This window comes from Octopus sinensis, linkage group LG23 (genome assembly GCF_006345805.1).
Source record: "Octopus sinensis linkage group LG23, ASM634580v1, whole genome shotgun sequence".
In the NCBI taxonomy this organism is placed as follows: domain Eukaryota; kingdom Metazoa; phylum Mollusca; class Cephalopoda; order Octopoda; family Octopodidae; genus Octopus; species Octopus sinensis.
This window is the reverse complement of record NC_043019.1, coordinates 5,615,354-5,627,853: the sequence shown is the minus strand read 5'-3', so window position 1 is coordinate 5,627,853 and position 12,500 is coordinate 5,615,354. Positions and strand designations below refer to the sequence as shown.

The following is a 12,500-nucleotide window of genomic DNA, read 5'->3' as shown; positions in this document are numbered from 1 at the left end:
TCTTCAACAGAAAGGGTTGAAAAAAATGGGGAGAGAGAAAAAACATGTCAATACAAACACACACACACACACAAAACACACTCAGACACACACACACACACACACACACACACACACACATACATACATACATACATACATACATACATACATATCTTTTACTCATTAGATCCTGTCAAACTGTCCAACTCATGCCTGCATGTGTTGGACAGATGTTAAATGATGATGATGATGGTGGTGGTGGTGGTGGTGGTGGTGATGATGACGATGATGATGATGATGACGATGACGATGACGATGATGATGATGATGATATTATGTATGAAATGCAATGCAGACCTTGACAGGAATTGAACCTAAGATGTGGAGGACCAGAATAAATATCAAACATTTTGCCGCCATATACTAGTGACTCTATCAATGAACCATTTCTAAACAAGGCTGGAGATATTTCTTAGACACCTTTATTTAACATACGGTTTAATTTCCTCAATAGTAATATTTTAATGACTAAATATTTATATAATAAATGAAAGGATAAAGAGTTCTTCTGGAGCCCTATGGACTACTCATAAGGGCTGGTTTACCAGTTTCCATGGCATGTATGTATTTATTCACTGGACAGGTTGCTGGTCCATCGCAAAATTACCCAATTTTGTCCGCTGAGTGGACTGCAGCACCATGAAATGAAATGCTTTGCTAAAGAACACAACGCATTGCTCGGTCCAGGAATTGAAACCACAATCTTACAATCATGAGTCCAACACCCTAACCACTGAGCCATATACTTCCCCTATATATTCTGAACTACTTTGCAATATTTCTGTTGTTAATGTCTCTGGGAGGAATTGTTAAACTAAAGTTATCGCCTTATCCTTGCACCTCTTCCACAGTCCCCTCTATCAACTCTTATGGGGTTAGGTGCTTGATAACTAAATCTCCCTTAAATCTCCCTTAAATCGTATAATTCTGTCTCAGGAAAACAACACATTAGAGGATGTAGTTTACAAACACTGTGTCTTAAGACAGGCTGATCATGGCTGGATCGTCTTTGGTCATATGTTTCCTCACCACAATTAAGTGATGAAGGTGGTGGTGGTGGTGGTGGTGGTGGTTGAAAGTCCTGGTTAAAATGCTGCATCATCACACTTCAACACAGTCATCTTAGAACCTCCACACCAGGCCACCACTGACTACAACACTAACAACACCAGGAACATCACCATCACTGCCCCCCCCCACCTCCCTCCCTCATGTCACACCACCGACTTCACTCCGGAGAATCCAGGTTAACAGCATTCCAAACTAAGCAAATAACATTTTGACAAACTGAAGAAGAAGAAGAGGAAGAAGGAGAAGAAGGAAGAAGAAGAAGAAGAAGAAGAAGGAGAAGGAGAAGAAGAAGAAGAAGAAGAAGAAGGAGGAGGAGGAGGAGGAGGAGGAGGAGAAGAAGAAGAAGAAGAAGAAGGAGAAGGAGGAAGAGGAGGAGGAGGGGGGAGGGGGAGATGAGGAAGGGAACATAAGGGAGTGAGTGAGAGAGACAGACAGACAGACAGACAGAGACAGAAAGGTAGACAGGATGGTTGATTTGTTGTAAATCTTATCCTAAATTCCAAACTCGTAGTTCCCTCATTCTGTGAATGTGGGAGGGTTATCCACTGGTTGGCTATAACGAAAGAGGGTGACGGGTTGGGGAGAGGTGGTGTGCCCCCCACTCTCATCATCACCATCTCTCCCCCAACTCACAGCCATTACCCCCTAACACTAACAATGTCATCATCGTTACTATCCATTTTCAGCATTGAATGTTCATATCTTACTTCCATTGTGCATGCACACGTGCGTGCACACAATCACACACACACACACACACACACACACAAACATTCATATACCTCCCTTTTACATACACACATATATACTCACACAGAGTTGAAACGCTGTTTGACTTTTTTCCACCCCTTCCTTCCTTATTCATCCATCCCCCCTTCCTTTCTCATTCATATGTTGTGACAGAGAAAAACACAAGAGTATTATTATAGTAGATGATAATTTATCATCATCATCATCGTCATCATTTAACGTCCATGTTTCATGCGGGCATGGGTTGGACAGTTTAACAGGACCCACCCCACTGGAGAACTGCCCAGGCTTCATTTGTCTGTTTTAGTCTGTTTGGTTTTTATAGTTGGATGCCCTTCCTAATGCCAACCATTCTACAGACCATACTGGAACCTTTTAACATGGCCACGTGTATGGGTGCTTTTACATGGCACCAGCAGTCATGAGCCCAGAAGACTAGGATCTCTCAGCTGAAAGAGGGATGTAGAGGACATGCCTGTATGTATGGATGGCCACAGTTTTACATCACTTGATGCGTCTTCTCAAGCGCAGCAAAGCACCAGAAGTCTTGGCAGAACCGTTAGCACACCGGGTGAAATGCTTAGCAGTATTTCGTCTGTCACTACATTCTGAGTTCAAATTCCGCCGAGGTCGACTTTGCCTTTCATCCTTTCAGGGTTGATAAATTAAGTACCAGTTACGCACTGGGGTTGATCTAATTGACTTAATCCGTTTGTCTGTCCTTGTTTGTCCTCTCTGTGTTTAGCCCCTTGTGGGTAGTAAAGAATTCCGTCAAGATCGACTTTGCCTTTTATTTTTTGGGGGTTGATTAAATAAGTACCAGTTACGCACTGGGGTCGATATAATCAACTTAATCCGTTTGTCTGTCCTTGTTTGTCTCTTCTGTGTTTAGCCCCTTGTTGGCAATAAAGAAATAAGAAGTCTTGATCCCTTGTCATCTCCACAGTAAGGCTCGATATTTGAAGACCTTTCTCACCGCTTCGTCCCACGTCTTTCTGGGTCTACTTCTTATGAACAATGGTGTGAGTATAACAGTGTGTGCATGTGATTTTATAACAACGATGCCAAAATACAATTGTAATTTTTTTAATCTCATTTTCAAATATTCAACTTTAAAACAAAATTTATTTTATCTTTTGTTTATGTTTTTGTCTCTCTTTGCAGCTCTCTTTGAAGCAGTGGAGCATCAAGAATTTGATCAAGTGAAACATATCTTGAAGACTAACAGTTTTGACTTAAACCGGTCAGTCATTACAGATATTAAATTTTCTTTTATTAATTATTTCTCTAATTAAAACGTGGTATGTTATATTATGTTTTATTATTTATAATGGTGGAGTCTTAATTACTTCTACATTTTATCCACATCACACTCACACGGACATAAATATAAAAGATCTTAGTTTATAAAGAAAGAATAATGAAATGCACAAGGTATAGGGTAAAGTTTATTTGTAATTTAAGGACTACATTTGTGCATGTGTCTCTCCTTGATTTTTTCTGTGTCCCTTTCTGTAGAAGAGCATAGGCTCGAAACGTAAAAGACTTTTTCTATTCCTGAGCGTTATGCTAATACATCTGTTTGTATTGTACACCACCTGTCTTTGTCTTTTGTATTTTTCATAAACTCTCCCTATATTTATATATATTATATATATATATGTATAGATGTATATAGATACATGTAATATATATATATATATATATATGTATATATGTATATATATATATATATATATATATAGATGTATATAGATACATGTATATATATATATATATATATATATATATATGTATATATATATATATATATATATATAGATGTATAGATACATGTATATATATATATATGTATATATATATATATATATAATATATATATATATATATATATATATATATATACATACACAAACACACACACATAAAACTAATAATGGTCACCTTAACCCATAAATAAAGAACATGTTTAATTACAAATACAGAGATGTGTTAAACATCACGTTATCACTTTATCACCACATTCTGTTTATCTAGAAATTAAGACCTGCTTCTATTGCTGTTGCTGCTCCTCTTCCTCCTCCTTCTTCTTCAGGCTAGTAATAATTATGTATTTGGTTATAACTTAAGCAATTGCTAAAACATATATATATATATATATATATGTGATAAACATCGCCCTTTTCAAGTGTAGCCAGGCTCATGGGCCCGGTTTACCGGTTTCTGTGGCATATGTGTTTCCCCCCAGCTGGACGGGACACCAGTCAAGAAACAGGAAGAGAGAGTGAGAGAAAGTTGTGGTGAAAGAGTACAACAGGGGTCGCCACCAACCCCTGCTGGAGCCTCGTGGAGCTTTTAGGTGTTTTCGCTCAATAAACACACACAACGCCCAGTCTGGGAATCAAAACCGCAATCCTCCGACCACAAGTCTGCTGCCTCCATATATATGTGTGTGTGTGTATATATATATATATATATATAGAGAGAGAGAGAGAGAGAGAGACGGACAGACAAACAGACATGTTTTATCCAAATGAAGGCGTCCTATCATATATATTTTCTATTTAATCAAACAATTTGCCAGAATGAACTGTGATCTCTGCTAATTATGTGCAGGAACCTGATAAAAAGTTAGATATAAAGATAACCCTACCAGTCGATAAGGGGCGCAGGCAGTTGGTCAGAGTTTTAATTGGGGCTGTAGTGATGACAATAGTGTTGTTGATGTATGTATATGTTTGTATGCACACCAATCCCACCAGAGATGTGTTCAGCCTAAGATATTTTTGTTGCTTTTAATCTTTACCATATTTGGGCAAAAAAAAATGTGAGGTTTCATGACAGGAAGAGCATCCTGGTGCAGGGAAATCTACCTCAGCATAATTTGTTTGATTAGCTTGGATAAGTGGATATTAATGATGAGGGTGATATATAAATATATGCTCGTGTGTGTGTGTATGTGTGTGCATGTTTATACAGGGTGTGGTGAATAAATTGTCATCTAAGTTACACAAAAATGAAAATAACACTGGCATCTCATTTTAACATATTTTTTACCAAAATTACATAAAAATATCTTGAAATACTAAAGAGTGAATTTATTCAATAAAAGCACCATTGGCTTCAACCACAGCCTCCAGATGATGTCGGTTCTGGACGGTCTCCTTGTTTAAGTTGGTGAATGCTGCCATAATCCTTGCCTTCAGTTCATCTTTGGTGTTACAAGGAGTTTTGTTGGTCTTTTACTCAACTGCACCCCACACATAATAATCAAGGGGGCTGCAGTCTGGAGAGTTACGTGGCTAGATGTTAGGGGGGATGTGGTCGCAGAAATGGTCTGACAGCCATGACTAGGTTCCCCCGCTTGTGTAGTTTGGTGCAGAGTCTTGTTGCCAGATATAGGGTCTTCCAGCAGCCACCCTCTTGACCCAGGGCAGCACTACCTCCTTCAGGCACTTGATGTAAGCCTCCGTGTTGAGTCTGAGGCCATGTGGAAAGATGAATGGAAACATAATGTCACCATCACTAGTGATCGCTCCAAACACCATGATGTTGACTGGATGTTTGATTTTTATCACTTTCAGTACAGGTCCACAGATTGCACTGTCCTCAGTTTGATCCCCAAACACTCTGAAATGTTTACAATGGAGCTTCTGTTGCAAATGCCAAGCTGTGTAGTATGTTGTTTCCAAATCTCTGGCAGAGTGAATTGCGTCATGGTGCTGTTTTTCTCACAGACAGTGCCCAACTGACCCTACTATACTATGTAATTGACAAAATCAAAAGCAAACAATGTGCATGCACGAAATTCAAAATGTAAAATGGTGACAATTTCCCCATCACACCCTACATATATATATATATATATATATATATATATATATATATTTATTGTTATATTTCAGAATGGTCATTTTGCCAGTTTAGCCAATAAAAACACACGCACTATATATTTGGTGTTACTTTGCTTCAGTGTTATTATTTTTTACATTAAACTAAATTTTATTTCGGCCAGAGTTCTTTCGTCACACTCCTGTGACCGCATCAGTGGTCCTTTGTTTTCTTCTTTCTTATTTGTGTCTCTCCTTACTAACCGTCAGCCATTTTGTATAGACGCACATAGAGATATACGCATGCGTGAATGAAGACATACAATAGAAATACAAAATGGCTGATGGTTAGTAAGGAGAGACACAAATAAGTGAGAAGAAAACAAAGGACCACTGATGCGGTCACAGGAGTGTGACGAAAGAACTCTGGCCGAAATAAGATTAAGATTAATGTAAAAAATAAATAACCCTGAAGCAAAGTAACACCAAATATATAGAGCGTGTGTTTTTATTGGCTAAACTGGCAAAATGACCATTCCTAAATATAACAATATCTGTTTCAACACACGACTTCACATAAAAAATCTTGCACAACAATATAAATATTATATCTATATATATATATAATATATATATATATATTATTCTTACAAGAATATTGTTGAGAGTGACTTTGAAGTGTCAGTCTGCTAAGCCATTGTCTGACAATGGCTTAGCTAGCTGAAACTTCAAAGTCACTGTCAACAATATTCTTGTCTTAGAATAATAAATTTGTACTCTACAAAAATATAGAGTAATCCAAGAGATTAATATAAAACCGTCTTCATTACAATTCAACATCAAAACAAACATTAATACGGATGTATGCATGCATGTGTGTATGTGTGTGTGTGTGATGTGTGTATGATGTGTGTGTGTAACTGTATTTAAGCCATATATATATGTAAGTGTTTCTCTTGTTTCTATATTTAGATTAAATAATGAACACCTGACTGCCCTGGATATAGCTGTGATGACCAACAATATTCCCATGGCAAAGCTGTTACTTAGCTATGGTGCCAAGGAGAACCCTTTATGTAAGTATACACACACACACACACACATGCGCACACATACACTAAGAATGATGGAATCTCTCCTCTTACCCCCACTCCCTTTAACCACAAGCTCTTCCCCCTCCTTCGTCCCACTTCCTCCTACTTCTTTTCTTTCAGTGTTTCACGCGCGGTATAGTGCTCGTATAATTTCTATAATCACACGCACGCTGATGATGTCATCTTTCTTGAATTGTCTAAGAATAATTTACAGAATGAGATAGAGGGTGAGGGAGGAGGAATGGTGAAGGACAATGATGTTTCATTGACAAAGTTACAACCCCCTTTTCCCCTTTTCCCCTTTTCCCCTTCTCAGAAAGTTATGGTGTGAATAAAGATTGGGGTAGTTAATAAAATATTCAGTGAACCCTCCTTCACCAACCCGTGGGAAATCTCATTTCTTACCCTAAGTGTCTGTATGTCATGTCATGGGTCACAAGTCACAGAAAGGTCTAAGATCTTAGGTTCAAACCCCAATAGAAGTGGTTATTTTGTATTTATAGCTCAAACTGAGTAATTGCCTGAATCTGTGAAATTTTAGCTGAAAATCTCATCTCTTGATGTGACATGTGTCATCTTGGGAAACATTTATACAAGCATTAGCATACACACACACACACACACACACACACAAACACACACAATCACACACACACACAAACACACACACACACACATGCACATATACACACACGTCATCATCATGTAATGTCCATCTTTCATCCTAGCATAGAGGCCAAATGATCTGACAGGATCTAACAAGCCCAAGGACTGTGTTGAGAAAAGACTGGAGCTTGGCGCAGTCCTCCAGCTCACTGGATCCCAATAAACTATCTAAACCCTGCCAGCATAAAAGATGGATGTTTAATGATGATATATATGGTGGTTGTCTACTCCTTATACAGAGCCTGACCACCTCTTGTACCTACACCTTTGATCCATAATCGCATCTGATGTGGCCTTTTAAACCAGACAATGTATTGGAAAGAAACTCACATAGATTGCATATGTGATTTGGACCACCAAGAGCTGCAATTAAGGTTCTGATCTTTGTGGATCTTAAAATGTCTTTTGAGGACCCCACTAAATTTGTAGACCTTATGGTATACATGGCATTGATATATATATATATGTATATATATATATGTATATATATATATATATATAAAGTTAATCCAAACATGAAAACACAAAGAGAAGACACAACAACAAGAGGACATGGAACAAATATAGTATTATTGGACGCTCAGGAAGGAAGGGAAGAAGGAAGGTTTTACGTTTCGAGCGGCGCTCTTTGTCAGAAACATAGGAAAAGGAAAGATCCAGAGAAGGGAAGACAGAGGAAAAAAATCACCAATGGTACATATATATATATATATATATATATACGAGCAAAATGCCCCGCCGTCCAATGGACGGTGCTGAATCATATCTGCTGAATAAAAAGCAATCAGTGTTTTCTTTTCATTAGAAAATAATTAAGCAAGCCTTTATTTCAATAAAATTTTTGGTTTTGTTAAATGAAGTTAAGGCAAAAAAAAACTTCTTGAGAAACCAAATAGTCTTTCCTTCCTTCATGCCAAGTTTGAAGAAAATATCTCTTTTGCATCTTACTCTTTTGGTCTCTTAAATATACTGCATTTTGTGGCATTATTTCAAGCCAGCCGGCTTTTTTTGCACAAACTGCACGTGCATTTTTCTCATGTACGCGTAGTATCAATCACAACAGCTGGTGTACTTGCGTGTACAAATGCACGCTCCCACAACTTTATCGATCGCATTCTCACCTGGAATCGATTTTTGTAATTTTTTTGAAGACTTATACACGTCCTGATACTGTCAGTATCTACACATCAAATTTGAGCGCAATCGGATGGAGGATGCCCGAGATCCTAGAAGACACAGACACAGACAGACAGAATGGATTTTATATAATAGCTATGTCATTTTACTTGTTTCAGTCATTAGACGCAGCCATGCTGGGGAACCGCTGTGAAGAATTTTTAGTTAAATGAATTCACCCCAATACTTTCTTTTAAAGATTAGAACTTTTTTTTTTTTTGCCAAACTGCTAAGCTACAGCGATGTAAACACAGTGGTTGTTAAGAGGTGGTGGTGATGGTGGTGGGAACTAATACACACGCAGAGAGAAACACATTGATATATATATATATATGCATATACAACAAGCCTTTTTCAGTTTCTGTCTCCCAAATCCACTCACAAAGCTTTGGTTAGCCCAAGGCTGTTGTAGAAGGCACTTGCCCAAGGTACCATACAGTGGGACTGAACGCAGCACCATGTGGTGAGGAATCAAGCTTCTTACCATACAGTCATGCCTGCTTGTGACCTCGTGTGGACCGTTGGCGATTTTTTTCCTCTGTCTTCCCTTCTCTGGATCTTTCCTTTTCCTATGTTTCCAACGAAGAGCTCCGCTCGAAACGTTAAACCCTCCTTCTTTCCTGAGCGTCCAATAATACTATATTTGTTCCACGTCCTCGCGTTGTTGTGTTTTTTTGTGCTTACTTGTTTGGATTAACTTTATATATATATATATATATATATATATATATATATATATATGATACTCTAATAACCCATCCCTCTATATATATCCTACCCCTCAGTATCTCACTTTTATTAATATTTCACGTGTATACAACTAGTTTGATTGTATAAATATATATATGTATATATATATATATAATACAATATTGATTTTGTTTTTTTTTACTCTGCCAGTTGAAAAGGGAGAGTGCCGTGCTAGAACCCTGGACCAACTTGTATCAGAAGCTGAGAAGAACATGGTTGACCTCATAGCTGCTGTTTTGAATGGATCTTCAGCCGGCAGCAATGTTTCATCACTACACCAGAAGGTGAGCAGCAACCACTACCACTACTACTACTGCTACTACTACTACTACTACTGCTGCTGCTACTACTACTACTACTACTACTACTACTACTACTACTACTACTACTACCATTACTACTACTACTACTACTACTACTACTATTACTACTATACTACTATTATTACTACTACTACTACTACTGCTACTGCTACTACTACTACTATTACTACTATACTACTATTATTACTACTACTACTACTACTACTACTACTACTACTACTACTACTACTGCTACTACTACTACTACCACAACTGCAACTACTACTACTTCTACAACTGCAACTACTACTACTACTGCAACTACTACTACTACAACTACTACTACTACTGCTACTACTACTGCAACTACTACTACTACTACTACTACTACTACTACTACTACTACTACTATTACAGTAAAGGAAACATTAAGCCTTGGATAAATGCCTTTACGGCCTCATCAACTCCACCACCATTAACTAGGAAATAAAAAGAAATGAAAGAACAAAACCAATATTTTGGTATTTTAAAATTCTTTGCTTTTGGTAGTTTTTTTTTTGTTGACTGATTTTGGAATTTTTGTGTGCATTTGTGAATATTCTAAATTCTAATGGACGTTCTTCACAATTTTTGGCAGTAATGTTGCAGATTTAACATATTTTAGATAAAGTAAAATATAAAACATGGAATACCAATTTGAAAAGTCTGAGAGGAAAACGGTTGTTGGTAAAGTGATATTAGCTCTTTGTGTGTGTGTGTGTGTAGGCACCTGTACTGGTGGCACATAAAAAGCACCCTTCAAACGTTGGGCCTCACAAAGGTGATAAGTGACTGAGATCTTTGGTAATATGCTGTGCTTGAGAAAACTCATAAAGCCAAGTGAGATCGTAACTGTGGCTGATACTGGTGTCACGTAACTCGTGCACATGCTGATGGCATGTTAGAAACACCCGTCACACTCTTGGAGTGGTTGGCATTAAGAAGGGCATCCAGCTGTAGAAACCAAGACAAAATCAGACTGGAACCTGGTGCAGCTCTCTAGCTTACCAGTTCCAGTCATACTGTCTAACCCATGCCAGCATATTGTGTACATTGGCCGTTACCAGCCTCGTCTGGCCCCCATGCCGGTGGCACGTAAAAAGCACCATCCGATCATGGCCGTTTGCTAGCCTCGTCTGGCACCTGTGTAGGTGGCACATAAAAAGCACCCACTACACTCCCGGAGTGGTTGGCGTTAGGAAGGGTATCCAGCTGTAGAAACACTGCCAGATCAGACTGGAGCCTGGTGCAGCCTTCTGGCTTCCCAGACCCCAGTTGAACCGTCCAACCCATGCTAGCAAGGAAATCGGACGTTAAACGATGTTGATGATGATGATGATACACACTGACAAAACAGTCACTCAAACTCATCATTATCCTCATCAATTTAAGGCAGTGAGCTGGCAGAATCGTTAGCACACCGGGTGAAATGCTTAGCAGTATTTCATCTATCTTTACGTTCCGAGTTCAAATTCCACTGGGGTCAACTTTGTCTTTCATCCTTTAAGGGTCGATAAATTAAGTACCAGTTGTGTACTGGGGTTGATCTAATCAACTGGCCCCCTCCCAAAAATTTCAGGCATTGTGTCTAAAGTAGAAAAGTTTATCATCATCATTTCGTGTCCATTTTCCTTGCTGTCATTGGTTGAATGTTTCAACAGGATGCAACATAATGAAGGGCCACATCTAGCACCAATGTCTCAGTTATAGCATGGTTTCTATGACTTGGTGCCCTTTCTAATGCCAACCATGTACAGGTGGTCTTTCATGCGACCAGCTCTTTCTTGTGAGGTCTTTAAGCAACAGGAGAGTAAATGAGGTAGAGCTGGAAAGGAGGATGAAGAAGGTGGTAAAAAGGTGTCCAAGCATGGCCTTAAGGTACAAGAAGTTGAATAAAAGCAGTAGGGAGAGGAGATGAAAAAGAGGGGATGGATGGAGGTTGTGACAGTGTTTGAGGGGAGAGTAAGGGAATCAAAATGGTGATGGGGGTGAATTTAGTAAATTATGAACAACCATTACCATCACCACCATTACCATCACAACCATCACCATTATAATTATCATAATCATCATCACAATCATCAATAAACATCAAAATGATTATTGTTTTTTTTTGTTTTTTTTTTCAGGAGACTGAAAAACAGTTAACTCACTGGGAATTCCGTCATAAATTATTGAAACGAATGAAAAGTGGTTACGACTTAGCTCGTAAGTATTCTTTAAGATTGGTTAATTTTATATTATACTAGCAGTATCGCGCGGCGTTGCTTGGGTTTGTAAGGGAAATAACTATATAAGCATTTTTAGAGAGTTATAGCCAAAAAATAGCAAAAAAATTGCATTAAAAATGGAAAAAAAAATGATGGTAACTTCTTTTAAAAATCGTTGACTCATCGTAGACATTTTTAGAGAGTTACTTCCCTTATATAATAGCGAAAAAAATGCATTAAAATGGAAAAAAATGATGGTAAATTTTTTTTTTAATCGTAGACTCATCGTAGATGCGCACTTAATACCCAGAAGGGCTCGATATGAATCACGACTATAAGATACCCGGTTTTGGTTAAACTGCACCGCAAAATGTGGGAGTAGTTAGGAATCTAAATTGTAGGAGACAGACACACAACTTCACTTTTATATATAAGGATTTACTGTCTGCTTTCCATGCTGGCATGGGTTGGACGGTTTGACTGAGGACTGCTGACAAGCCAGGAGGCTGCACCAGGCTCTAGTCTGACCAGGCAGTGTTTCTACAGCTGGATGCCCTTCCTAACACCAAC

At 38.3% G+C, this 12,500-nt stretch overlaps 1 protein-coding gene across 6 annotated transcripts in view; it reads left to right on the top strand.

Annotated features, from left to right (window-relative positions):
* Positions 1–12,500, top strand: part of LOC115223718 (ankyrin repeat and fibronectin type-III domain-containing protein 1) — a 238,818-nt gene that overhangs the window by 206,061 nt on the left and 20,257 nt on the right. For all 6 annotated transcript variants that reach the window (XM_029794397.2, XM_036512367.1, XM_029794396.2 and 3 more), the window contains 4 exons: positions 3,028–3,106; positions 6,666–6,769; positions 9,530–9,663; positions 11,850–11,928. In XM_029794397.2, coding sequence (XP_029650257.2) covers positions 3,028–3,106; positions 6,666–6,769; positions 9,530–9,663; positions 11,850–11,928 — 396 coding nt within the window. The remainder of the gene's footprint in view (positions 1–3,027; positions 3,107–6,665; positions 6,770–9,529; positions 9,664–11,849; positions 11,929–12,500) is intronic.